Source organism: Stegastes partitus, unplaced genomic scaffold (assembly GCF_000690725.1).
Source record: "Stegastes partitus isolate 25-593 unplaced genomic scaffold, Stegastes_partitus-1.0.2 Scaffold428, whole genome shotgun sequence".
In the NCBI taxonomy this organism is placed as follows: domain Eukaryota; kingdom Metazoa; phylum Chordata; class Actinopteri; family Pomacentridae; genus Stegastes; species Stegastes partitus.
This window is the reverse complement of record NW_007578159.1, coordinates 317,431-344,724: the sequence shown is the minus strand read 5'-3', so window position 1 is coordinate 344,724 and position 27,294 is coordinate 317,431. Positions and strand designations below refer to the sequence as shown.

The window sequence follows — 27,294 nt, the reverse complement described above, 5'->3', positions numbered from 1 at the left end:
ATTGTGAGTAGCTCTCCACAGAAGCATCCTTTTTTTTCCTTTAACTTTCCACAGCTTCCATTTTCTTTTTTTTTTCAATTTAGATGTGATGTCGTTTTGTAATTTTTCATTGCTGTCAGGTCCATAAACGCTGAATTTTTATATATATTTTTTTAGGTTTTCCATCTGTCGGAGCTGCCACGCTGTAACGCCGTTAGAGTGGCGATTGTCCAGAATTTGTGTGACATTAATTGAACAAGATGTGGGGTGTAATATTTATCTGTCGGCGCCGTTGATAGAATCATGGCTCCCGTAATAGTTGGATGGATGCTCGCTGCTTGGAAATTCACACCCCTGGTTTTTTTTTTTCTCCCCCCACATGTATCTACCTGTCAACCTCGCAGCTTCAATAATTCATTGTTTGGATGTAGTGTCTCTATGCTGGGGAAAGGTTATGATTGGACAGTTACTCCTAGATGTTTTATTAACCATTGGTCTACTATGGAGAGCCAAGCCATGGAAAGGAAAGGCCTGAGGGACGTTCATCTCCCCCCCTCACACTGGAAAAAGGGGGATGCATTCAGGGAAGTGAAGCCTCCGCTGGCCGCTGTACATATGGCCCGAATGGCTTGTGATGTGACTGTGCCGTTACTGATGTAGCGCCAGTGCCCACATGTTGGCAGCGCTGCCGTGGGCTGGATGCTGCAGCCCAGGAGACACTGACGCATCCAACTGTTGGGTCAGCTGATGTTTAATACATTGTGTGTGACAGCTGGGATTGTGCTTTGAACTAGAGCCCGACCGATACTGGATTTTTGGGACCGATTCTGATTTTTATCGACATACTGACCGATGTTCTTTTGAATACATACATGGGTCTTTCCACTTTAATTAACCAATTTTTTAGTGTGTATGTATGCGTGTTGTGTTATTGAGTAAAATGTGTAAAAAGTGGAGTCATAGGTAACGTTTTTGTGGTAAAATTGCCGAAAGAGGCGTGTGGTCATGTTGAATTTTTGTCATTTTCTGTGTGACAATCAGTGGAACAATGTTTAAAGTGCCACAACTTGAGAAATGATGTAACTAGAGTCCTGACAGTATGCATTGATATGTACACGTGGTCTTCGATGGGGCAGCCCTGCTTTGATAGAATAATGCAAACGACGGTGCAAATTTGGTCCAAAAATGTCCATGTTTATTTCTCTTCCAATGTTCCACCAACTGTTTATTTTTCACCTTTAGATGCTGATTTTTTCCCTTGAGATTGGCAACAATAGGAGCTTTAAAGATGTCGAGTATGGTGCCAGTCAGAGGAATCCTTTTATGAGGAAAAAAAATATACACTTACCCCTTTTTTTTTGCATTTATGGCCAATATTTAAACTTGCATTGAGCAGGTGTGTTGGTGAAACCACTCTGAAAGCGGTCCCAACTGGAAGAGTTATATAATATTGTGCTAAAAGAAAAACTATTTTCCAACTCATAGTGCTTCAGATAATTTTATGAAAAATGGCACCATAAGGAATCACTTGTATATGCCAGACACATACATGTTTACTTGTTTTTTTAAATTTCTTTATCAAGTTTAGTTTTAATATGTTACAAGTTTGTTGGCAAAGATTTAGTCACATATAAACATTGTGTTGGGAAAGTTGGTAGAAATCCTACATCAAGTACTGATGACCCACACATAACTTTCTAGCAAATATGTCTCAAACTAGACAGCAGTTTACAGTGAAGACACCGCTTGACTCCGCACGGCCTCGGCTACATGTGCTGCAGACAGTGCAATGAGAATTTTATCCTCATTTACTGAGTCCATTTGCTCCCGCATCCAGCAAAGTTAAAACTGCCTTCACCTGTGAGGTTTGTGTTGGGAACCTAATCACCATGCAGTGCTCCAGTTTGCACTCTGCTACATGTGCTGCAGTTGTAAACAATGGAGTCGGGGATGGTCTGCTGGACAAACTATGTGATGACACCATTTTTAAGTTTAAGCAACTTTTCTGGAATATACTCTGTAAAAGACCAAAAGAAAAAAAAGTTCCTTATTGGCTTATATATCGACCAAATGATAAATTATTCAGACTCCACTATTTGTTGTCGTTTTGATAAACTTACTGTGGAACTCCAGTAACTTTAGCATTTTGATATTTTGCTGTTTTCTTAGTAGAGTGCAGAAATAGAGTGCACATTTAAAGAGGTGTCTTTTTTAATAGAGCTATTTGTTCTGTATTGCAGTCATCGCATAGCACTTAAACCTGCATCAGCTTACTTTAGGCCGCTTACGGGCTGCAGGCACCACTGTGACTTATCATTATGTTTAAAGTTGATCCGATGAACACGCAAGCCGACAGTTGCTCATTTCCACACCCGGCAGAGCAGAGCAACATTTGGAATTGTATTTTTGGCCACCTAATGCAACCGCGTCTGGTGTTCTTTTTTTTTTTGTTTATCTCCGCCAAACCTGGGGAGAAAATTTCTGGCTCTCTAGCTGCCTAAACGTTCCACTGTGTTCGCAAGCCAGGCCCTAAGTTTGTTTGTCTTTTATTGCTGCGCTGGTCGCGGGAAGTGGATTTTTTAGAGCTTTATTTTCAGCAGAAACAGTTGCCTGCTGCACTTGGAAATGAGTCTGATGAGGGTGGACCAAAACCAGTGAGGCTGTAAAACCCAAAACAGTGACCCAGTAGATGCAAAAATACTCAGTCGAGCTGAAATATACTGCAGAGTGAGGTAAGGTGCATCAAAAAACAGAGCCAGCTTTCACATTTGCATTGATGTGACGCACTTTTGGTATGAAAATGTGGATTATTGGAACTTCTGAAAATCTACTTATGATGGCTTGAATGTAATTTCCCATAATTTTTAGGATTTTACAGCAAAAATACATCATTGCATTGTCTAAAAACACACATTTTTTTGCCAATTCCCTCTTGAGTTTACACACACACTGTCCTTTTACAGTCCACAATGCAAAATAATCCTTGCAATGAGTCCCCCATTGTATTTCCTCGGGTCATTTCGCGAATATTTTTCACTTTCTATGGATGAGTCTCCCATACCGGCGACTCGTCACAAGGCCAGGAGCCATTCAGATTATAGGATCTGTCTGCTGAATATGATTTTCTTTTTCAAACTGCATCATTTATAAATTATTCACAAAGATTAAACCAAGAAAAAAAGACAGAAAGCACAATTACCTCGCTTATTTTACATTCTTGTGCTGTGGAGAAAAGAGCAGCTGCATGATGGACTGAATTAAATGAGTTTTTCCATCGCTGGAAGAAAAGGAAAAAGAAGAAGCAAAAAGCCGCTGCTACGTATTGAACATTAATCACAGAACAATTGAGTAAGCGTCTGAGTCTTTCACGGTGCCAAAATAATACCCCGCCGTGATGATTGTAATTAAGGTGCATTTAGAGCAGTGATATACGGCTGACTTTACTGTAGATGGAATTAAAGCCGCGGAAGAGGAGATTTATGGGTCAAAATAATCACGTAGAGTGCAAAGAAATTGTGTTTAGCGTTGCAAAATAACAGAAACGTTTTGTTTTGATATTTTGCGAGCTTGCATTTATTCAAGTTAATCCTGCCTGGTATTTAGTGATCTTTCTTTTTTCCCCTTCAAAATAAAATCCAGTTCCCGTTCAGCGTTTTGCATATAAAGAAATAATGGATCTCCTGGTGGCTGATAATGGCTTTGACAATCTACACAGGGCCAGTAGATGGTGGTGTCTTCTCTCATTTAGCACAAACACCATCGACATGAATCAACCTCGCACGCTCTGACTTTCTCATTCTGGTTTCCTCCGTCGGTCGGCTGCTCCTCGGTGGAGTCGTTTAAATGAAGCAGTCTGATCAATGACATACTGTTCCTCTGCTGCACATATTGACCCGTGTGTGTTCTCTTATTCAGCGTACAATACAAAGATGCCTTGGTGGACGTTTTTAGGAATACTCACTTTTCCTACCACCACAGTTTTTGCTATTTCTTCAGATTGTGGTTTTTGCTGCTGCACACGTGGAAGCAGTGGGGTTTCCGTATAGCTTTTTTTTTTTGGAGCATGAGATCCGTTTGATTCCAGCTGAACTTATAAGAAAGTTCTGATTTTGGCTTCTCCTGCGACTTCCCTCTCCTCCCCGTAGCCCCGGCACAGAGCCAGTTTCTTGATTTAGTCATACCACTATAGAGTCGGTAACGTACACACAACGCCGTTGATGTTCAGCGTCGCTCTCTGCGCCGTCTCCCGTGTTTGAAGTTCATGTGAACATGTATAGCTCCTGAGCGGCCGTGCATCTCGTAGCACCGCACCACACCTCCCCTCCGCCTCCGTTTCATCTCCCCCCCTCCCTCCTCACTCCCTCACTCATATCCACTCCCTCTCATCTTCCCTCCCTTTACTTTGCAGCGAGGCAGCCAGCGAGAGAGAGCCACAAACTGTCAGAGAGGAGCAGAGTTTGCTCTCCCTGCTTTCCCTACGTCTCTCACATGTCTCCTCATTTGCGAGGGGAGGAAGAAAACGAAGCTCAGCATGCGTGGACTTAATTCTCCTTCGAGGCGTCTTTTTCTAAATTCTCAGTGACCCCCGAGAGAGAGAGAGACCTTCATGACTTCAGGCTGCTCGCAAACCTGAGGCCACTTCTCGCTCGTCTGATTCTTGACCTCGTCCCATCTCAACCCTACCCAGACTGGATTTAGGGAGCGAACAAGCAAAAGGCGGGTGCCGGGAGGCGCCCGGCCCGTGCGTGTGGGCCGGCGTAGCGCTGGAGTGGGTGCAGGGGAACTGGAGCACGGGGCCAGGTGGGAGCGCTGGTCCCGGTCCTGGCGGCGGTCCGGAGGTCGAGGAGGCCGGCTCGGGCTCGGGCTTCGGGTCGGGGTATGGTGGCGCAGAGTGGGCTGAGGGTGGAGCGATGCTGAACGCAATCTGGGAGACAGAGGGGCTCCAGACGGTGGGCATCGTGGTGCTCGTGTTCGCTTCCATCAAGCTGCTGCACCTTCTGGGGCTCATCAGCTTCTCGGAGGGTAAGACGCTGACGGATGTAGAAATTGCAGCTTGAATTGGAAAGAAAAAAAAAGGCACTTTCTCATAGATATGTAGTGTGCTGTGAATATTGCTCATGCATTTTCAATTTCCAGTGTGTGTCCTCTTGGCTCATTATCTTCGGTTGCTATAGAAGTCCTTTGAAACAGACTTGAAGTTTCTAAGAGACCAATTTGAAAAGTTGTGAGAGTAATCAAGGTCATCATACCAAAGCAGAAAAGCCTCACTTACTTGACAAGCAAAAGAGAAAATGTGACAGAAATATGTGTGATCTTGACTCGAGGGAAGAAGTTTTCTAGTTTTCAGATCCTAGAAAAGAAACTGCTTCCATCACTGTTTTGTGGTTTTCTGTTATGGTTTATCTTGGACTTTGTAAGATTCAGTAATCAGATTTTACAACCGTTTCATGTATATGCGTTTCATCGTACACTTGAGGGAAGCCCATCGGGGTGTTTACAGGCGCTGTGAGCTCCACTTAGCCAGGAATGTGTCAGGTCTAAATAAACGCTTCAGTTTAGACCCACTGCAGTTGTCTCATTAAATAAAGTAGAGCAGCATAGTAAACAGTTTGAACTCAAAACCAGCCCATCCATCAGACAACTGCTTAGTAAACACACCTTATCTTCTAATTAGAATAATCTATCAAGAGTCTCTGAAGCTGTGTGCATATTCGCGAAGGCACTAAGTAAACAGAAAAGCGTTAGTAGTGAATGGGTAGCGGGGGAAACGCTGACCTTACGTGACTCGACAGAAGTGTTTTGGAGTTGTTAGCGTGCGTATTGACTGTGTCTGTGTGATTTAAAAGGCACGTGGGACTGCTGTTTGTCATCGGGGGAGAACAGCGAAGCTCATGCTCAGTGTAACGCTTCACATGCTTCACGAAACACCGGCGAGTTACTTTTAACCTCCCGCTCTGGATTTCCAAACGCGGCCGACATGATATCGATTATCCGCCACTGTGAGATGATGCAGACGTCAAAGGCGGCGTGTCGGGTGCTGCCCGCCTGTTGATATTCCACGCAGGTGTGGCAGAGTGTAATTATTTGCAGAATAGCTGTGAGCTCGTGGGTAACGACAAGCAGTCGATGCAGGTATCGATGTTCCAGAGGTGTCTGCAGTCATGTTCAGGAGGAGAAATGAGGCGTGGAAGAGCGAGACAGATTGGGAGAGGGGATGAAAATAAGCTGGAATTCTTTTCAAAACTTGGCAAATAGTCAAAAAAATGACAGTTCAAGGATCTTTCTAAACATATTAACACCGGCCTCCACAGCTGCAAGTAATTTGGAGTCTAAAATCACATATTCTGCTTATTTTTTCAAGGATGAGAGTAAACTAACCTCTGAAAGTAAAACATCGCAGAAGCACAACAGTGGATGCATAATTAGTTTCATCTTTTGATTACTCAGTTAGTGAAAATTATTTCCCAGAGCCCAAGCTGCAATAGATTTAAAACAAATATATTTTACTTGCATATGTTAATATTACAGTTTATTCAATTAAGCTGTGTTTTTGCAAGAAAAATGACTAAAATAATGAAAACATTGACAAATCATTCCACCTTTAATGAATACTTCACTTCATCTGATAAATCAATTAATCTGTACAAAATGTGAGAAAATAATGGAAAATATCTCTCAGGGTCTCCTATACTTCACGGTGAGAGAACTATTCAGACTGAAAACTATTTATTTTACCATTGTTCGGTGTAATTCAGTGGCTCTAACTCGCAAATGTATGTCATTTTTTAGTAAATAGAAACTGAACAGTTTCAATTTAGTGGAATCAACTAATCTGTTCTTGTCGGCCTAAATAGAGGCTTTTTTTTTATATTTCAAGTTCATTCAACGTAAAAATGTCTGGATTTCATTTTCCAACCAATTAAGGAAACTTTACTTTCCTTTTTTTTTTTTTTGCTTAAATTGAGTAGTTGAATGAATTACTTTGAGTTCAGCTAACTCTTTAAATTAGATGTTTAAAGATGCATAACTGGCATAATAAGCACATTTCCCATAATTCACTCCCTGTGAGTTAAAATGTCCACAACATTCTTCTTTTTGGTTGTTTAAAGAACCCATGTATCATGGAAACTTCATGGTATATCAAGCGATGGTTGTTTCTTTAAATAAACATGAAAACAATGCTGACCATGATGTACTATATTAGCATCCACATACAGTTAGAATTTTAAAGTCACTGTGAGCAGCATCTTTTTTTGTTTTTGCACCAGCAATGACTTCAGCAGGTGCAGCAATGGGTTCATGTCCAGTGAAGACGTGACTCTTTAAGTGGAGAGAATGAAAAAAGAAAGCAAATCTGTTAAATTCTACAAAGTTCAGTTAACTTAACTCAGCTACTTTTACATTTTCAAATCTCAGGAAGCAACTATGAACTAATTTTTCAAACTGAGATCAGTTAACTCACAAATTAACTGTGTTGTCGAAGGACAAGTGCTAAGATCAAGATTCAAGATCTCCACTTGTAAATACTTTAAGTCTCAACCTCATGCAATGCTTTGTTTTGAAATAAACCCAACATCATGTAGAATTAGGCTGGATTTGTAGCAGCTGTCGCCTTCTGCAAAAATTAAAAAAACGTTTGTTTTTTGCCCCCTTTATTTCATAGAAACCCTCAGGGACAGTGTTTCTCTCTGAGTGCATGCTCTGCTTAACACTCATACAGTCAGACATGTTCACAGCTGGAAGCTGCCCAGTACGATCACATCCCTCCACTGCCGGCCACCTGAGCAGCCCCACTGGGGCCTCTGGGTGACAAAGGTCTTTCTTTTAAAACCCTCTGTGTGTTAAATGTTGAGGGAGGTTCTCAGCTGGACTGCAGATTTGAAGTGGCAACACTCCAGTCGCAGGAGAGAACATGAGTTAGGAGCATGCTCTGGATGGATTTTACGCTGTTCACTCTTTACTGTATTGTGTCAGCTGGCAGCAGTAAGGAACTGTACCCTTTGTTAAGTGAAACCGTCTCAGAACACACATTGCAAGCGAAGAGTTGCACATCTGACCTACAGGGACTGTACACTCCGACCATTTCTACTGCACAGATTGTAAGGACCTCGGCACTGGAGACACAGTTGATTAACAGACTCCTCCTGTCGCTGGCGAACCACCACGTTGGAGAAATATAATAGGATCATTGCATCAGACTGGGCACACTCACCAGAGCATTGTGCTGTGAATACAAGCAAGGCCTGGTGAGCAGCATAAGAACTGCCACATTCAGTTTAATTACGAGCGTCGCCGAAGTGATGTGCACGTGTATTCTTGCTATCTATCCCAAGGCTGGTGTTGGAAAGTCACTGCGGCTGCTTAAGTGTTTGTTCAATCTAGCTAGTAAAATGATGTAATGAGCGCTGGCAGATATTGAATTACTGGAGAAATTTCGATTTTTTTTTTCGTACTAATCTGCCATTAAATTTCCAAAGCCTGATATTTTTTATTTCCCCCCCCCACTAATCTGCCATTAAATTTCCAAAGCCTGATATCCTCAGATGCCCTGCAGAACACAACAAGGAGCAAATGTCACTTTTTGTAGCCCTCATTTGCAAAGATAGGCAGAACCTTTTCACACATACGTACATTTTTACTCATACAACGCATTAGTGCAAACTGCTGAGCAAAGCCCTTTAGGGTGCAGACTAATCACTGTGTCACACAATGATGAATTATTCTCTGTTTCAGCTGTACGCAGCAACACGTCCAACCCCAGCCTCATACCCCCACCATCACGCGTTCACAAGTACACTATTATCCGAACAAGGATGGAACACGGTGTCGATATGGGCCTACCATTTGCTATTAGTAGGTGAGAGTGTAGAGAGCGTCGTAGCGGTGATGTCTATCGAACAAGGTTTTCGTGTTCGTTGCGTCCTTGATATGAATTTATAGCCTGGCAGCAGCGAGAGGCAGGGTCCTGGGTTAGTTTTGCTGCTGATTCTGTTTTCACTTACTGTAAGGAACCGCTCGTGGTCTGGGGTCGGTCAGCTGGCTTGGTGTTTTGAGGTGATGCAGGGACGACTTCAGAAAAACTAAACCCACCTTACTGGTAGAGCTGGGCCTTGTGATCCAAATAATTAGTCAAATTTACCACAATAGCATTTTTGGTGTGGCTTCATTCATTCTGCCAATCATTCAGGTATTCCACCAGTTTGGTCAACATGGAAGTATCTTATTATCTAAACGGTATCTTGTGGATGACCAGATGTTCCAGAGATATTCACAGAGGATGAGAATCCTGTTGGTTTTATTGATTTGCTGACTAAAGCGCCACTAGGCAGTTAACATTTTAGTTTTTTTCGCATTGAAAGTGCCTAAAGATGGAAAAGCCCCCATGTGACCTCACCCATATGCTTTCCAAAGAGTGGCTATGAAGCCCAATGCGGTGGCTCTTACCATCACCATATATCGCAGTGCTTGACTCCTCCTAATTTATGGCGAATGCAGAAGTGAGCAAATAGGTTAGATTAGATTAGAACTTTATTGATCCCTTTGGTATGGTACCTCAGGGAAATTGTAGATGAAGCCCGAGTGCCACACGATGCAAATATCCCTCAGCCATGGATTGTCCTTTAAAGGCACCCACCTGGCACTTGATACAACCTTTTCTTGTCCTGAATAGTAGAAAACGTGCTGGATTTTAGTGAGAAATTCTAATATTGATGTGTTAGATGATGCCAAACTCGTATTGAAAAGGGAAAATGTTGCAGTCATTGTTTATTTCACAAATTAGTTCGTAGCTTATGACAAAGCCACTGCTTGACTCCGCACCACTACCTGTTCAGTTGTAACTCTGCTACATGTGCTGCAGACAGTGCTCAAAGGATTCTCAACTATGGAGTTGGAGCTGCTTTGCAGAACCAACTATATGCTGACACTTTCTAAGCATCTTTTTTCTGTTTTATGTTCTGCAAAAGAACGTTTTCCTATTGCCGCGTATCAGTCGGGTTTTAGTCGTAATAATATTTAAACAAATGAGTTATATAAATATTCACAACCTGTTGTCATGACCACTGAAATTAATCATAAAGACCAAAACAGTGTTTTGTACCAGGCTCTAAACATGTTTATTTCTGCTATAAAGCCGATCATTTTAACATGGAGGTCTATAAGAATTAACTCGTTTTTGCAGCCAGCCTCAAGTGGCCGTTCAAGGAACTGCAGTTTTTGACTATTCCGCGTTGACGTCCACCAGATGTTGCGGCAGTTCAGTCATTTAGGACTCTCCTAAGAATGCTTTTTTTTATCTAGCGCCATCGCCAGGTAAACTCTCACTATGTAACACTTTGTTGTTAGCTTTATGTTAGCATGCCGGTGTTAGCATTTAGCTCACGGCACAAACTCACAGCTGCAAGCACAACTCTAGGTATCTTCAATCAAAAGTGGACCTAACACAACACGCTGTTCGTCTTTAAGATTTATTTCAGTTTCAGCTTCACTTTATTTTGCTGTTTAGTAGTCGATGCACAATGTGTCTGGGGCCAGTGTTAAAAAGTGCTAAAGTTTTAAGTCTAAAACAGACGACCAAAGCTTCAGTTTGTATCTCACGGTTTTGAACATCAAACATGCCCGCTGAATTTTTATGAAACAAAATTATGAATGACCTTTTCTGCTACTGTTGGTGGCATTTGTTTGTGATCTAGCAGTTCTGACGTGCCTGTCATTAATAATTGTACTGTCCGGGTTTAAAGCTCCAATCGGAGAATCACAGCTGAGTTTCAGACTAACTGTGTCGGTTAGTCTTTGTTTTATGCATCAGTTATTTATGATATTGTACAGAGAAGGCAACCGGTGAGGGATCTGAAACACTGACATATTTTAAAAGCATGTTCCTCATTTTGTTAAGTGCAACATGTACATATTTAACTCACACACGATTTTATGGGCACGACATAAACTGTGCTCCATCTTTATGGGACTGTTTGGTTGGTGACTCTCATCAGAGTTGAGTCAGCAGAAATGTTTAGCATCTTCTTCATTATTTCAGATGATGGCATTAACACTTGTTCTGTATATTTAATTTGGAATGTTCGTCATGGAAATTAGTATTCAAGCGAGCATTTAAAATATTAAAATGTGGAGAAAAAACATGACTCAGTGACAAGAAGTGAAGTGTGAGGTATTTTGTAATCTGTAATTATGCATCCACGTACCAGTCTGTTTAAAGGACAACGATCAACTGGCCCTATTACCCTTTGGCTCTTTTCCATGGCGCCTATTTAGAGCAGTGATTTGATTGACTTAACCTTTGCCTGAGCGTCCTAACTTTATGAGTCCCTCTGGTGTCTTTAGAGGCAAGAAGGACACGGCGAAAGAGCGCATTGGAAGCAAGAGGCCTCAGCATGTCAATTTGAGTCAGGAAAGCAAGGACAAGTCATTTTGATGAAACCATCACAGATAATAAATTCTGATAGGAGAAGCATGACAGATGCTTCTGAGCCAAGGATCCGATATGAATGATTGCAGCGCTTAAAGGCTCTCTGTGGAAGAGGGAGGCAGATTATATTCTTAAAGATGCACTTAATTAAATGACCTGCACCGTACGGTTGCGTTGCAGGGATGCGGGATGGTGTACAACATGCACACGGCCTCAGATGTTATGAAACATGGACAGGCTTTTTTGAGTTTTGAGCTATTCATTAATTCAGATCTTCTGCACCCGTGTTTAACTATGCAGCTTGTGAGAGTCTTATTAAAGGGGGGGAAATGCATACTTTAAGCTGAAGTGTTGTCATAAAAGGGAATAAAAGTCCTCCATAAACCTTCAACCGTATCGAGACCTTTTGAAGTTGCACATGTGGCATTTCTTTTTCAATCAAGGCTACACGACCAATATGCACATTCAGCGTGTTTGTGGGCTTTAATTAGCCCGTAAAATGAATAATCATGTTGCCACGTGAATCCAGCAACAATGTTTTGCATAATTAAGCCAAGGACATAGGTTCTTCATGCATAATGGAGTAATTCATTGCCAACCTTATAGCTTATTGTGAATTCTGTGCTTTTCCTTTTTGCCAGATGGACTGAATGTTCCATGCAGGCTTAGCAGTACACTTCATAGATTGTGTTTTTTTTTACATTCTTTTGTTAAGTCTGTATACTGTTTTGACTACAACTGATGTTTTCCATCAGTCCAACCAAACTGACCCGAAGAGTATGTTCTCAACGGATTCAAGAGAACATTTTGTTGTGAAAGGAGAGTGGTGGACAGAGCGATCTAATTTTAGCTGGATGTAAAGAGAAATGGGAATAGATTTCTATGGTATCTTGAAATTATTTCCACTGAGTCTAATAAAATCATCTGCTGTTAGCCCCAGAGTCGTGGCATGTGAATAATAATCGTAGGAGTAGAAAGCTCTACAATGAACAAGTAAACAAATAATGGATGTGCAAAAGTACAATTATTTCTTGACTGAGTTTTAAAGCAGGACTAATACTGGATATTTGGGACCAATAGCAACTTGCTGTTGAGACACTGCTTGACTCTTCACCACCTTATGCTCAGCGGTGTACTCTGCTGCATGTGCTGCAGAAACTTTGGTAAACTGTGGAGTCAGAGCTGCTCTGCAGGATAAAATATGTGGTGACGCTGGTTCTAAATTACCCAGAGCAACTGTTTCTGCATTATGGCCTGCAAAAGAAAGCTTTAATGTCAGCAAATATCATATAACATACCGATGCATCTGTGATCAGCCAAAGTCAGCCGATAATATCAATTTTAATAATATTGGCTGGTGTTGTCACATAACTGGCAAGCATCGTTCCATTACAATAGAGGCAATGGAGTAAAAGCCTCACTGACAAAGAAGTAATAGAGTAAAATCACAAGTTAGTCAGTCACTTTGTTTTACTTTTGTTGTTTTCCAGGTGGATTTTTTTCCCCACTCACATGCCCTATTGCCCCACTTTGAGTGTCATGTTTGTCTTTTGGCTGAGCCAGTATGTGGTTAAAATTAGATGGGAAAGGTTCAAAAGGTTGCTTTGGGATTTCCAACTGTTTATGAGAAACAAACACTTCCTATCTTGTCAGAATGAAATCCATTAATCCATTAATGCACTGGCAGCATCAGTGTAAGTTTCCTGTCAGCAGCTGGAATAAGGATGACTCACTTGGAAGTGAGTCATAAAGACTCTTCCCTCTTCAGGTATCCTTTTTTTTCTGGCATGAAAGCTCTAAACTATGGAGCTGAAGTGTGATAGAAGTCCTTCCTCCTCCCTTGTCCCATGTTATAATCTTTAGAATGATTGGAATAGAAAGGGCAAAGGACCTTTACGTCCATTGCCGCAGCAAGGTTTTCTTAGAGACGGATGATTATTGAAGCACTTCCAAGTGACAAATGATCGCAATTAAAAGCATAGTCTTGCTCTTTCCCCCAGATTCCAATAAATTCCTCAACCCTCTGATGGTGTGTCATTATGGCCAGGGTGAGAGTCCGCTCTGCCTCATAAAGAACCTTGGCATCCAGTCCCCAGATCGCCAGTCAGCGCCGTCAGTCACACTTAGTCCAGAGAAGAAAAGGACAGCATTTTATTTGATGTCCAGCCAAAGCCTGAAAAATTAGCCTCTGGAAGTTCAAGTCATCGGCATTTCTTATTGTCGCTACTCGCATGTGCTTGTTTAATCAGATTAGAACTATTGTTGCATGAGGCAAACTGAAGCAAATTGCACTCATGGTGGAAAACAATGGCTAATGCATTCCTCTGCCAGTAAAGAGCCACTTTGCTACTTTGCCTTCTGTCTTGCAATAACTAACCTGTGGGGAATACTCACGGCTTCAGTCCATTTGGCTGTTTACGCAGCTCTATTTCCAGTCTTCTTGGACCCAAATTTAGTTGGATCTGCCTTTCATCATCGGCGGCATGGCACAAAACTTGCTGTTGTGTAACCGGAAAAGTGAATTCATATCTCAGCAAAAAGATTTAAAATGTAAAACAGTGCATTTTTATTCTGGGCTGTTGCACAGACATTTGGTCTTTGTTGGGTTTGGTTTTAAGGCAGACCAAACACTGACCCAGCCTTCCCATCGTTCCTTTTTTTCCCCCCTCGAGTCGATTTCTTCGCCATTTTTCCTGCCTGCCATAAGGAACACGAGGCTGTTTTATTAAATAACCGCAATGACATATTGCTCTGTCTGACTCTAGTCTTTGAGCTTATTTATATTTGTGCCCACCAAATAGGAACAAATGGCAGATCCGTATCCACCTCCCTCATCGTCCATCTGATTTATCTGATATAAAATGAGGCTTTTTCATTACACAGTGGGGACTGTGTTTGAATTACTTTTCTTTTATTGACTTGGATCTGCAGATCTAACACTTGCAAAAGCAGAATTGTAATCAGCAGATGTCCACTGTTGGCAGCTCTGGTGTTCAGGATGTCTGCAATAATTTGTTTTGGAGCATTAGAAAATATTTGGTGCCGCAACAGGGAATTCATTACACGTCAGGAAAAGCAAAGTCAGCCACTGCAGTGGAGTGAGATGTTTTATCTTTAGTCTGGAGACGGCAGCGTTATGTAGTGTTGCACTTCCATTCACCTTTTCACAGTGAACTCATATCAGTTGGCATATCTCCACATAGACAGCCATGTGCTCTGTCTGATACACATGGTGACACCAGCTTTTATTTACATGCGTCCATGTAGAGTCGTAATTTCCCACCAGACTCAAAGGCCTCCGAACTCCCCTCTACATTAAAGTAAAGTAAAGCTGAGAACCTGAGCCAAAAGATGCTGAACTCCCCATACGCGCTTCTAATTTAGAAAGAGTTCCAGCGTGAGTTATATTCAAAATTTCCCCTTCCTCTGAAGCACAAAGAAAGCATTCCTCTGAGGTCTTTGAAAGCCGTGAAATGTATAAAGGCTCTCTCTATATATATATACATATTTTATATGCCTTTTCACTCATGTCTTTCCATCTAATATGGCCGGACTCCAAGGGTAAACACACTGTATGTAAATATTACATCAATGCACTCTCATTATGTTTAACATCTGAGGCAGAGGTCTCATCTGGAAGCAGCTGTTTACTGTCGATAGAGGCATTACTTGAGCAATAAATCAAAATAGCCACACAACACTTTACCCAATTTAGTATTCTGCTGAGAGATGACCTGTGCCTGTAGAGTTGGTCAGTTCGTTATCACATCGGTGTTTTTTTGGGAACCGTGCCAGCACAGGCTGCCAGACATTGCTCATCTGCTGGCGTCCTCCTCCATTACTCGAGGTGTCATTCCGTTTAATTGCTCGTTGCGAAGTGTCACATTTGTCCCTGTTTTGCTCAAAAACAACAGAGAGCTTCGGGAGTCAAACGCTGGGCTGAAGTGTTAAAGTCGGTCCAGAGCTTAAAAGTAGCCTCCCATTCCCCGGCTCTTGCTGATTGCATTAGATTTAATTGGGCCAAAAGGCCATGCGTCTGCGTTTGTGCAACTACCCATATGACAATATGACCTTCTGTAAATGTCCCATGCGTAGGCTCTAATACTGAGCTGACCTTTAGAAATATGGGAAGGGTTTAAATTCAAAATCGAAAGAGGTATTGACAAGTCAGCATAGCAGGTGGCTAGTCATTAGCTTCGACTTTGACATCAAGAAATCCAATAATATGCTTTTTTGTTAGGATTATTGATTGAACCAATCAATGAGTTTTGTCTCCATATTACTATGTTTGATTTTCAACAACATGTATGAGTGAAAACAAAGATGTTTGAAGCGCGTTCGACTCTGCGGATGCAATGAAATTACGGCGTGTTTCGTTTTACTGTAAATCTTTGCTGATGAAAGAGGCAGTCGCTCTCTGATTTTTGCCTTTGATACCATCTGCTCGAGGTCTGCAGGAGACGGATTAAGATGTTAAGAGATTAACACCTGGAAGCCGCTGACTTTAATACCTGGGGTGAGGTCTGTAAACACATCAAAAAACTCTTCCTTTAGCGTTCATCACAAAATGCATCAGTTCAGTCAAGCCACGTTCATGTCAGTGTCAAAATTGGCTTTTATTAAAACGACAAAAGCTCAGACGAAACCTAATAAACCAGAAGGTGTTGGAAATAGTTTTTCAAATCTTCATTGAAATTAGCAGTGATTTAAGGATCCATGATGGTAAAGAAATAAGGACTTTCTTTGAAGTCACACTATCTGAGCTGCAAGAAAGTTTCCAGATCGCTTCATAAAAATCTGGTGCTCACTGTCCTATCCATCCTCCTCTAAAAAAAAAAAGTACAAACACAAAATATGTCAAAGCACGTTTTTTCTAGCTCCACACACTTCGATATCATGTGTCACTGAACTGCTGTCACACTGAATTACTGGCTCAGTGAAATAACCCAACTTTCTGCAGAGCTATTAATCACTTCTGATCTGGAAACCAGTTCAAAGAGTCACATTAGGATGCAGAGAGAAGGAGCTACAGCACCGGCGTCCATTGCCAGATACAATCATTCACAGAGAGGCCTTGAAATGTCCCAGGAAATGGGGAAGATTACAATGTGCCTAAAGAAATGATAGAATCACACCGACACCCAAGAATTTCAATTCCAGTTTGAATTTCTCTCAGATATTAAATACTAATATCAGCTTGAAGCCTCAAACTTTCTGATAATGTTTAACTCCTGCTGCTCTTGACTGCCATTACCTCCACCCACACCTGCCTCATGTCCATGTTTACATATTTTGGCCTTAAATGGCCAGCAGTAGACGCAGCACAGCCTCACGATGAGCTTGATACCCTCGGTTTGCTGGTGGCTTTTCCTGTGTTGCACCGCCAGGACTCGGAGCAGGGCTATATTAGGAGTGAGCTGCGGCCGAGATAAGATCAGGCTCCGAGTTTGGTTCAGGTGTTAAGTTTGTCGGCGACAGCGAGATGAGGTGTCATTGGGGAGCTTATCGATGGCAAGCGTCATGGTGGCTGAGCTTGTGAATGTGAAGAAGACTGATTTATTCGGGCAGTTTCTTTGGGCAGTTTGGGACGTTGCGATCAATCACTCGCAAACCCCAATAAAACAAGAGAGGCTCCCATAGGGGCATCGAGGGATTTACTGTCTCTGTTGGAACCGAAACCTTTAACCAGTGCTGCACTAACTTACAATAAGAGACTTTTTTAACGTTGTGGTGTATTTACTCATAGTTAGTCATGTGTCTTGCAAGAATAAAACCATTTATTAGTTCATGTAAACTTACCATCGGTTACCTTCAGCTAAGACTTTGTTGTCCACAAGAAATCTGGTGTTTAGAATCATCATAAAAGAACCTGCCATGTCTAGTATATGGAGCTTATAGAATGATAAAGGGTTTGACTACTAAATGAAATAGGCTCAATGTGCTGTACATGCATCAAAGAGTGTGTACGCATCTGTTTCCTTATGATGGAAATCAGAAAATATCTTGATGTGCAAGAATCAAAGTGCTCGTCATGTCCATTGTCTACTTATTTTATCTTTACATGCAGTTTTACAATTATATTAAGTGTTCAAATCTTTACTGCTGCATTTTTAGGTATGTTAACGGTTTTGTACTGATGTGAAATGCAAAGATGCAAAGAACATTATACCTCAATCTATATTTTTATAGAAATATCCACATTACCAGTGTCATTGTTAGCATGTTAGCTCTCTGAGGTTTACATTTAGCTCAAGTAAATGGTGCGACCACTAGAACCCGACCGATGTCGGATATTTGGAGCCGATGGCGACTTTTTATGGAGGAAGAAATTGTGATATGGCCAACATTTGTAGAACTATGTCATAGTTATATTGAGTCCTTGTTTATTAACTTTTCAGTATTTCACAAACTCGTTACAATGAAGACACAGCTCGACTCCGAACCGCCGTCTGCTCTCATGTGATATGTGCTCTGCTACATGTGCTGCCGACAGCCAGTGTAGACTCGAAGCTGCTTGAACTAGATGATGACAACATCTCTAAAGCACAGATACCGATCTGTGATAAACCCATAATATTGACCAATCGATGTATTGGTTCTAGTTGCTGCTGCATGCCTGTCGTCCTTCTCTAATAGCTTTAATATGAAGCTCAGTTTTTACGTTTTTTTTTTTTCGTTTCCAGCTCCTCACACGTCCCCAAAACCCAACTTTGCACGAGCTTTTTCATTATTTAAAACGGGTTTTCACGTTACCTGCATGGAAACGAGCCTTTCTGCCCGCAGCATTAAGTGAAACCTAGAGAGGTCACCGGGACTGATTCAATTAGACTAAGTCGGCTATTAAGTGTAACCCGGAGCCACTGTCCGACTGTGGCCGAATACCTCCAGGCCACCGCTGAAGCTGTATAGGCTCACGCCCTCGGTGCTGTTGCTCGTAACAGTATCTAACTGTAACTGTCGGAGGATGAGTTGTGCTCCCTTGGAGTCATGGCCTACTTTTGTGAGCCCTGCCTTCTTGGCGCCACCGTGCTAAAGGAAACGGCGAGGAGCTAAACTGTACAAGTAACGTAAAGTCTTAGTCAAGCTAAGCAAAAGACGTACAGTTGGGAAATAAAAATGCAGCGTGCGATAAATGTAATCAGTGTCTGATATTAAAAACTGTCTTGGCCAATTTCACACAGATTAAATATAGACTTCCCCTATTAAAGGTCCATTTAATAGTTTTAATGTAATTTTTTGCACATACTGTATTAAACTCATCTGTCCCTCAGGCCATCATTTACCAGTGTGCAGCTCTTACTGTACATATACTCTCATAGCACAGCAAAGAAGCAGCAAGCTCAGCAGCACCGTTCATCAAACTTTAACACCGGGATTGACCCCAGATTTATTGATCTTAAACAGCCAAGTGTGGCCGTCTGAATGCATTTTAGTTTGCACATGATATAGATTTATCAATTATTTATCATCCACTCCTTTTTGGTTTTTATGGATCCGATTGATTTAGGGCTAGTGAGGTTTTTACCCTCCAGCCTGACCTTCCCTTTGAGATGAATGAGTCCCGAATTATAAACCTTGAGGGAGTGTAGCAGTTGAGTCATGATTGATCAGTCCAGACTCATTTTCGGGGGTAATATTCTCACATTCATTTTTCAAGGTTTAAGTATTTTTGCAGCTCTGTCAGGAGATATGTGTAGTAGACCATTTTATGACCGTAGTCTACAAAGCTAGTTACATATGTCCCGGGGTAATTAAATGTTGGTGAGGCATTTTTCTTTGTTTATGACCCTCACAGGGCGTTCAGTCTGGTATTGCTGTAGGGCAAAAAATGGCAACGGCCGCTTTGTTACTTAGAGGAGGCTGTGAATTACATTTCTGATGAGCTGTACTTGCAGCTACGACTGACTATTAAAGCAGCTGTCACTCAACAAGCTGCTGTTTTGTTTTTTACTTTCGAGGAAGGCAAAAGTATGGCATGACTCTATGTGTGTTGCTTGGTTTTTCTTGATTCTTCAGGACAACAGCACCTGTTTAAGGCGTTTGATAAATTGGATGCAAGTGCACCATCAGCAAAACTGGTGAACTTTGGCCTTAGCGGGCACCACAGGGCGCAGCATGAGCCGCTCTCCTGCTTTATCACACACACAGTCGAGCGTCGGATCCAATTTGTCAATAAAATTAAAGGGCAAACATTAATTAGCCAGCCGTGACTGCATGCTCTTTTCCAGCCCGATTAAGCACTGTGTCACTCAGGCTTTGCTTTATTCCACTTTAGCGATCACTTTTTATTGCCTTCATATTGGTTCGGCTTTTCACCAACGGGCATGCTTTTACTTCCATTAGGGATGGTTTGATTTCGCTCTTCCAGTCGTAACGTCTGAACTGCATCCTAATCTCGGGCCCCGTACCGAAGCCCACCACGTTGTCCTTGAGCTCCAAGGTGGAAAAAAAAGATGTCTCTCCGGAGTACAGTGATGCTTCCAAATAAAGCCAGCTTGCTGTCAAGTGCAATATATCTCTGCAACAAAAGCAACATCTGTCTAATTCAACCTCAGCGAGGGCGCTCAAACGTCTCGTCTCCGCTCAGGTAGGAAGGTGTGTGTCAGGAAGGTAACGAGAACAGATGAGGGCTTCATCCTTTTAAATCTCAAAGTTATAGCCTTATTATGGGGGGTAATATGAATCGGCCTTCAGCAGGAACAGCTCAGCAGTATCTCTCACAGCGGAGAAGTTTGTCGTGCTTAGTAATGTCATTATGAACACAGTGCCACGGCCAGGAGCTTTTAACCATCTGCTCTGGGGTTTGTCTTTGCACAAAATGAATATTTAAAAAAAAAAAAAGCCTCCCAGTCTAAAAAGTGAAGCCACAAACCTGCATTCTTTATAATGACCAGCAGGGGGCGACTCATCAAGTTAAATTATATACAGATATATGAGAAAATGACTCAACTTCTCACTTGATTTGTTCCCTTATTAGATATTTTTCTAATATTTTTATGGTCTCAACTGCTAGTTTTAAGTATCCTTTAATACATCATGATGTTTATTTTGTCAATTATGATCCCATTTAGAGTAAAATACGTATTAATCATGTCTATCGATGCTTATGATTGGCTAACGAGTGTATGCGAGTCCTTGCAGCTATGACATAGCTCGGGCAAAATGTTCCCAAGATTTTTTTCTTCTTAAACAATTGAGGATTACATGAAAAACAAACTTATTATATTTGTATCATACCTCATGATGTACTTTTACACAGCAGTCACACCCACATAATCAAAGGATAATCGAACGTGACCAGAAAAATTGACTATTTGGCCGAGCAGAAGAAAAAAAACAAAGCAAGATCTAGTTCCTTTGCCACCCCAGTGTGAGTAATGGTCACGCCTATAAAAACTGTCTGGCTCCATGTGGATACGTCTATTTATTTTATGCAGTCTCTGGCCTGTAGTCCATTAGCACAGCATGCAGTGTTTATCTTTGTATATTTTGAGGGTAAAAAGGCTCTTTTATTTTGTCCACTTAGGAAGTCGCTTCCTTCTTCCTTCAATCCAATCGTTTTTGCTCATAAATAAAGCAAATACCACACATCGTCAGTGTAATTCTAAAACATCTGATCACAGCAATAGAACATCCAAAAGACGAATATTAAAGCTATTTGTTTAATTCAGCTTTACTTCTATCCTCAGCCTCTCCACCTCCATGGTGTTGCCAGACCAGGTTGCAGATTTACGACACAATTTTCACTGTTGCTATGATGTAATTGTTACTACGACATCTCTTTATAGCCCAGCTTTATGGAGGCCTCTCACAGCTCCCCTCGGCCGCCTCGACGGCTGTTTGACTTGTTGCGAACACGCCACGAGCTTCACCTGTTATTATTTTTACCTGCGCGCTCAGGCTGGCAATTAATTAAGGTTTGCAGCACTGGAGGACTCGTAGTTAAAGCCCGCCGCTGCCATCAAACTTGGCACTAAATTTTTCAGAATACCCCGGAGTGGCAGGGGAAATGGGTTCGTGCACTTCTAGACGAGGCCGTGGACTTAATGACTTTCACACTCACATGGCGGCGCCGCCTGTGACACAAGTGTTTCCGCGGTGTGCTGCGGTCATCCATTCACACCTCCGATGGTCCACTCGAGTTCACCGCCTTTGTTATATGGAGAGTGTGAAAAAAGATGACACCCGATGAGATATTAGCTTACACCCTGACGTGAGGTCGCAGGCTCCATATCATATTCAGAGTCTGTCTTTCACACTGGTGACCTACAATGTGCTGAGAGACTCATTAATAAGAGATGCAACCCAGTGAACTGCTGCCTCTTGACTTGCAGTGATGACATTCGTGAACCAGTTTCCTGCTTTAGGTTGAAACGGATGCACTGGTGTACAGATTTGTCCTGCTGTGTTAAATTACAGAAAGCAAATCTACAGAAAATGACAAAAAAAAAAAATTATTAAAAAAACAAAAAAGAAAGAAAGAAAAAGACTCTAACAGTCCTCGTCAAAAATCTATAATTTTATAAACGGTTCTTCTTTTTTTTTTTTTGACAAAAAACAGTTGACAATAAAATATTATTTTACACTTTTTTGCAAAATTTGAAGAAAAATTATGTAACTCTTATTTGAGAGATTCTCACTGTTTTGTTAAATTACAGGTAATATTTAGTAAAGTCAGAGAAAAAAAATTCATATACATAAAAAAAAGAAAAATGGGCCAAAGCTGTTCACAATTCAACATCAAAAATAGTTTTAATAGTAATTAGTTGGGGTTTTTTTGTTTGTTTTGTTTGTTTGTTTGTTTTTAACAATATGTGACTTTTACTGTATTTTACTATATTTTGTATTATTTTTTACTGGTTTTAAAGTTTTAAATGTAACAATATTCCACCGTTTTTTTTGTTTGTTTTTTTTTTATGTGCTTTTTTATCTGTTTACAGGATTTTACAGATTTTATTTTATTTATTTTTTACTTTTTTTTTGTTTAAGCAGTGTGCAGTAGAGCAAAGGAGGACAATTCTTTTTTAAATTATTTCTCTCTACTCATAATTTTTTTCAGCTACATTAGCACAACGCCCGGGGTTTTCCCTGCACAGAATTAAATCTTTAGGATGCAACTACATGTAACAGTAAGCATGTGTTACCTTATTTGACAGACATCTATGGATTTAATTGCAGTTGATGAAGAAAAATATGTAATATGCTTGAGTAAATGAAACTCCAGCTACCAATTCTGGTTTTAAAATATATATTTTTTTAAAGTTAGTTTTTATACTCAATTCTTATCATTTTGGGGCTGCTGATTTTCCTTTGATAAAATCTCTACGGGGGCACAAAAAATTCTTCATGCAGTCTGGATTGAAAATATCTTAGAAACCACCACACAGATTTAGCATTTAATGTGGTGTTCGTGCTAATTAGACAAAGGTCGTCATGAAACAAGCTAAGCTAACACGGTGAGCATCGTTCCTGCTTCGCATCAACATTAGTTTTAAGCACCACTGTGCAGAGGTGAAGCTTCACAGAGCAGCTACCGAGGCCTCGTAAGAGAATTCCTCTGATTCTGAAGTCTGCCAAAGTCGAGCCTGGTGCAGGTTTAAAACTCGATAAACACTGTGTTGTTGTCCTGAAGAAGCAGAGCGGTAGCCTCATGTCTATATGAACCTCTATAAACCCTCCACTCCTGCATGTCCACCTTCCTAAAATGTACGGAGGCTGTTAGTTGCCCGGGTAACCACCAGACCTGATGCTGTATTTCCCAGGTTACCCTCAGATTGTCCACAAGCGCGGAGTGAGAGCTCGACTCATGAGGCTCTTTCCATGCTCCACAACCAAAAAGTCGACCTCCAGTAATCAAAGCAAGTGGCTCTTCCAAGGCTCTTTCTCTTTCTGTCTCTCTCTCTCTCTGATGATTTGTTTTTTTTTTCCCATTCTGTGGTTTTCTTGGTGTTTGAGCATAAACTCAATATATGCTTTAGTCACAAACACATTTCAGCTACAGCATTCATTTTTAGAAATCTTAAGGGGAGCGCTTGTGCTCGTTGGACGTGTGGAGCGATGTGCTACTGTACGCTGGCTGTTTGTGTCGTCTGAGTTTACTCAAATCCACTGTTTACGCAGCTGTAAGTCTGCAGCTTCTGGACAAACGCGACGATGAAAACGAGCTCAAGCAGCTGTTTCATTTCCTCGACAATAAATCAGCCGACGTCGTCTATAAACGCTCGGCATTAGCGCCATAGCAGCAGGTTAATTGTGGTCTGTTGGAAGATTTGGCCTTTTGGCTGTCGGCCACAATAAGACTCTCGGAGCTAATGAGGCACTTAGACAGCGTGTCACACTTCAGGTATATGAGAGGCCCTGCGCCAACAAGACAAGTCAAATGCTGTGCCGCGAGGACAGTGCAGTCAGTGACAGTGCCCAGACAGCATCTGCCATCATTACAGGCCCATTAAAGCACTTCACAGGGTCCTGCCGCCCTCTTTCATGGAGAGGCTCTCTGCCGCGACCATTTGTTGTCTTCTGGGGTCTCAATAACACTAATTACCTCTGCTGTCTGTTTGTTGTAGAGAAGAAAAGGGCATTCAGATTTTTTTGTTTGTTTTTGTTTCGGAATTGACTCGCTCGAATGGATTTATCGAGAACGCGGCGCCGTTTCTTGGCAGCGCGTTTGGCATTTTGAACCGACAAACGTCTGAGTTTATTCGCTTAAGCCGATATTTGGAAGTGTGATCCAGAGTCCCAGCCTTAGATTTAAAAAAATAAAAAAAGAATGCAAATTTGCAGAGACTCTCACCAACATCTGTTCACATCTGACCTTCTCCCTCCTGCTCTCCAGACAGCGTTGAAGATGAGCTCGAGCTATCGGCGGTCCGCCATCGCCCCGAGGGCCTGGAGCAGCTCGAAGCCCAGACGCGTTTCTCCCGCAAGGAGCTGCAGATCCTGTACCGCGGCTTCAAGAACGTAAGTGACAAGGCCACCGTGCAGCCTCAGCGACAGGCATCACGTACAGCTCAGAGGGCTTGGCTCTCTCTTGGGCATCTCTTTGATATCAAAAACAACGTGTTTTTCTTTGATTTATTCCTCCACTATCTCCTCCAGTTTCCACTCAAACAGCTTCCACCTCTCATCACTCTTTTGCTGGTGTAGCAGTAAATAATCAAGCGTCCGAGGAATACGACTTTGCTGAGTCGTCTGCGCTAAATGTCCAAATGCCCAGGTGTGCTTAGCAGGGAAAACGTGAAATTTCCGTACGTTGTGGAGCGCGGTGGGGATAATTAGGTCACACCTCCAACCAACCGCGCTGGATTAGTGATGACGAGCGATCCAGGTTGAAGTCATCGAGAGCAGCCCATATAAAACCCACCTCACTTCGCTGTCACCTCTGGTGTGAGGCGTAATGAGATGACCCAGAATTAACCCAACCCAAATTGTCTGGCAATGAAAGAGGATACTGAGAGTCCTGTGATAGTGGAATTCCCATGAGGCTTCAGTTTCCTGTTGAGCCTGCACTGTGCTCCAGCCAAGTCCCTGCACCGCCGGCCCATTAGTCCACCGGAGACAGAGCGAGAGGTAAGACGTGTACTAATGAGGCCTTTAATTTGTGCCGCACACCCCGCCTGACTTCTCCCGACGCTCAGGGAGACGGTGTTGCATATGTTTATAGACAAGCTCCAGCCTTTCTTTCTTTCTTTCTTTTTTTTCACGGACTGATTTTGCATTTTATTTTAAGCCACATAAGCTCTGAAATGTCTCAACAGCTGTCAGAAGTTTTGCAACGAAAATTCCATACAGATGTTCATGGTGCCCAGAGGATTTAAAGGATGGACTGGATGAAGCTGTGAGCAGACATTCATGGCTTCCACATGATGAATCTTCCACGTTATGATCCCCTCAGCTTACCTTGAGGACTCACATGAGATGGACTTCTGTATATTTAAGTGCCGTTCAAAAGGAGTTGTAAGAAGTTTAAAGACCATCTTTAAGTTTTCATCTATTACTATCATGAGGCCAAGTTTTAAATATGTGCAACTCTTTGGTTTATGACATCATACATCCCATCAGCCTCATGTGGGTTGTTACATCCATACAGCCATCTCTGATTGGCCAGAAACTTCATTGTCATAAAGCATTTTGAAGCATCATTTCATTTAGCGACCAATTATTTCAAATTTAAGAGTATTCTTTATGTTTATAAGTTTGTATTCTTGAGATATGACACTAGTTGACTTCTGTTTTATCCTTTTTTTCTGTTAATATGTGCTCAAAGATGGAATTTTTCTTTTCTTGCCCCCTTTTTTTCCCAGTATATGTTTGTATATTTGAAGTAACCCGTAATCAGAGATTGTTTGATCTACTTGTCCAGTTTTGCAGATTCTAAATCGGTGACGTGATGAGAAATAACAGTGGAAGTTTCAAGCTTTTATCTTTAATATTTTTTGAGATGTAGCCTCAAATTTCAAGGCAAATCTGCTGAAAATGAGTCATCAGGCAAACTTTATTATCTTATTGTCTGAGAAAGTGTTTCAAATATCAATCTAACATTTCACACATATCTTTATGCTTTAAAAAAGTCAAATAAATCAGAGATAGACGTCCTGAGAGCTTCACTAAAAAGCAACTGGATTTGTTTTGGTTTTTCAAGAAGCTTCTTGGATGAGAGATGAAATGTCTCTCAACCCAAACAGAGAGATCCACTGACTCTTCACTGAAGCTCTGAGGATGTATGGTTAACATCACGCCAGCTGAAGCTATTAGCTATTAGCATGCGGATGTCGGTGTTTAACCCAACACACCGCTGAGCTTAAGTGCAGCCTTGAGTTGCCGCAGATTCCTTTTGTGGTTTGAAGAAGCTTCCCTTTGATTTACTCAGTTGCTCATCTCTGCCGTGTAATTAGACGGCTGCTGAGTCCAAAATTGGACAAAGAAAAAGTTACAGCGCTTTAAATTACAGCAATTAAACGGCTCACGTCCATCACCGAGTCCACGGAGCAGCTCATTTTTTTAACTGCTGGGGTCAAACGGCTCGTCTTACCCCAACCCGGTGACATTGGAAGAATGAAGGAGCGCTTTTAAGGCCAGCCAGACTAATAGAAGCTGGCCCGGTGCCCGTGATGAGAGGTTTGGCCCTTTGTCCTTGGTGTCTGGGGTTTTGAAGCAAATCAGATGCGTCTCATGCAGCAGCAGCAGCAGGATGAGCTAATTCCTCCAGACGACAAACTTCACGAGTCAGAGCGGAGCTTTCCCGTCTGAGATCCTGCCGGGTGTTTAACAGAGACCGACACATGACGTCTGGGTCTTGAGCAAAGGTCACCTTAAAGGAAGGGGAGAATCTATTGTTTCATTAATCCCTTGACCCCCGAGCTGCGAGACAAAACACAATATTGTCTCGGCGAATCCGCCGGCTTCTCTCTGTTCACAGTCCGAGGCGCTGACTTTAGATTAAGATCTCATACTTTCTATTCCAACAGTCATGACGCCTGCGTTCGCAGGTTTATTTCATTCCCCCACACCGCTTATTGCTGCATCGCTTCACGAGCCTCCGACAGGAATTTCATGCCTGGCCAGTTTTTTTTTTTGCGTTTCACAGATTGTATTTGTGATTTTATTATCACGGATGAGCGAGTTTTACAAGCGTATCGAATGAATACAAATACGTTTTTTTCCTCTGATCTCTCACTCCATCTAATGAGCACCGAATAATGTGCAAAAGGAGGCAGCATCCAAGGGCAAGTGGAAAATTATATCTTCATTGTTTATCATTCGACACGACGCGACGCTTATGATGTTCCAGTTGTTCTTTGCCTTCTGGTTTAGTGGCGCACAGGCAAATATATAGACGTGGAAAAATGTTTGAGGAGGAGCAAGCGAGCTAATGAATCACATTTAAATGT

At 41.8% G+C, this 27,294-nt stretch overlaps 1 protein-coding gene across 1 annotated transcript in view; it reads left to right on the top strand.

The window, feature by feature from the left end:
* The window catches only part of kcnip4a (potassium voltage-gated channel interacting protein 4a), a 141,915-nt gene that overhangs the window by 104,941 nt on the left and 9,680 nt on the right, over positions 1-27,294 (top strand). Inside the window, exon 2 of the mRNA XM_008286045.1 lies at positions 24,240-24,364. Coding sequence (XP_008284267.1) covers positions 24,240-24,364 — 125 coding nt within the window. The remainder of the gene's footprint in view (positions 1-24,239; positions 24,365-27,294) is intronic.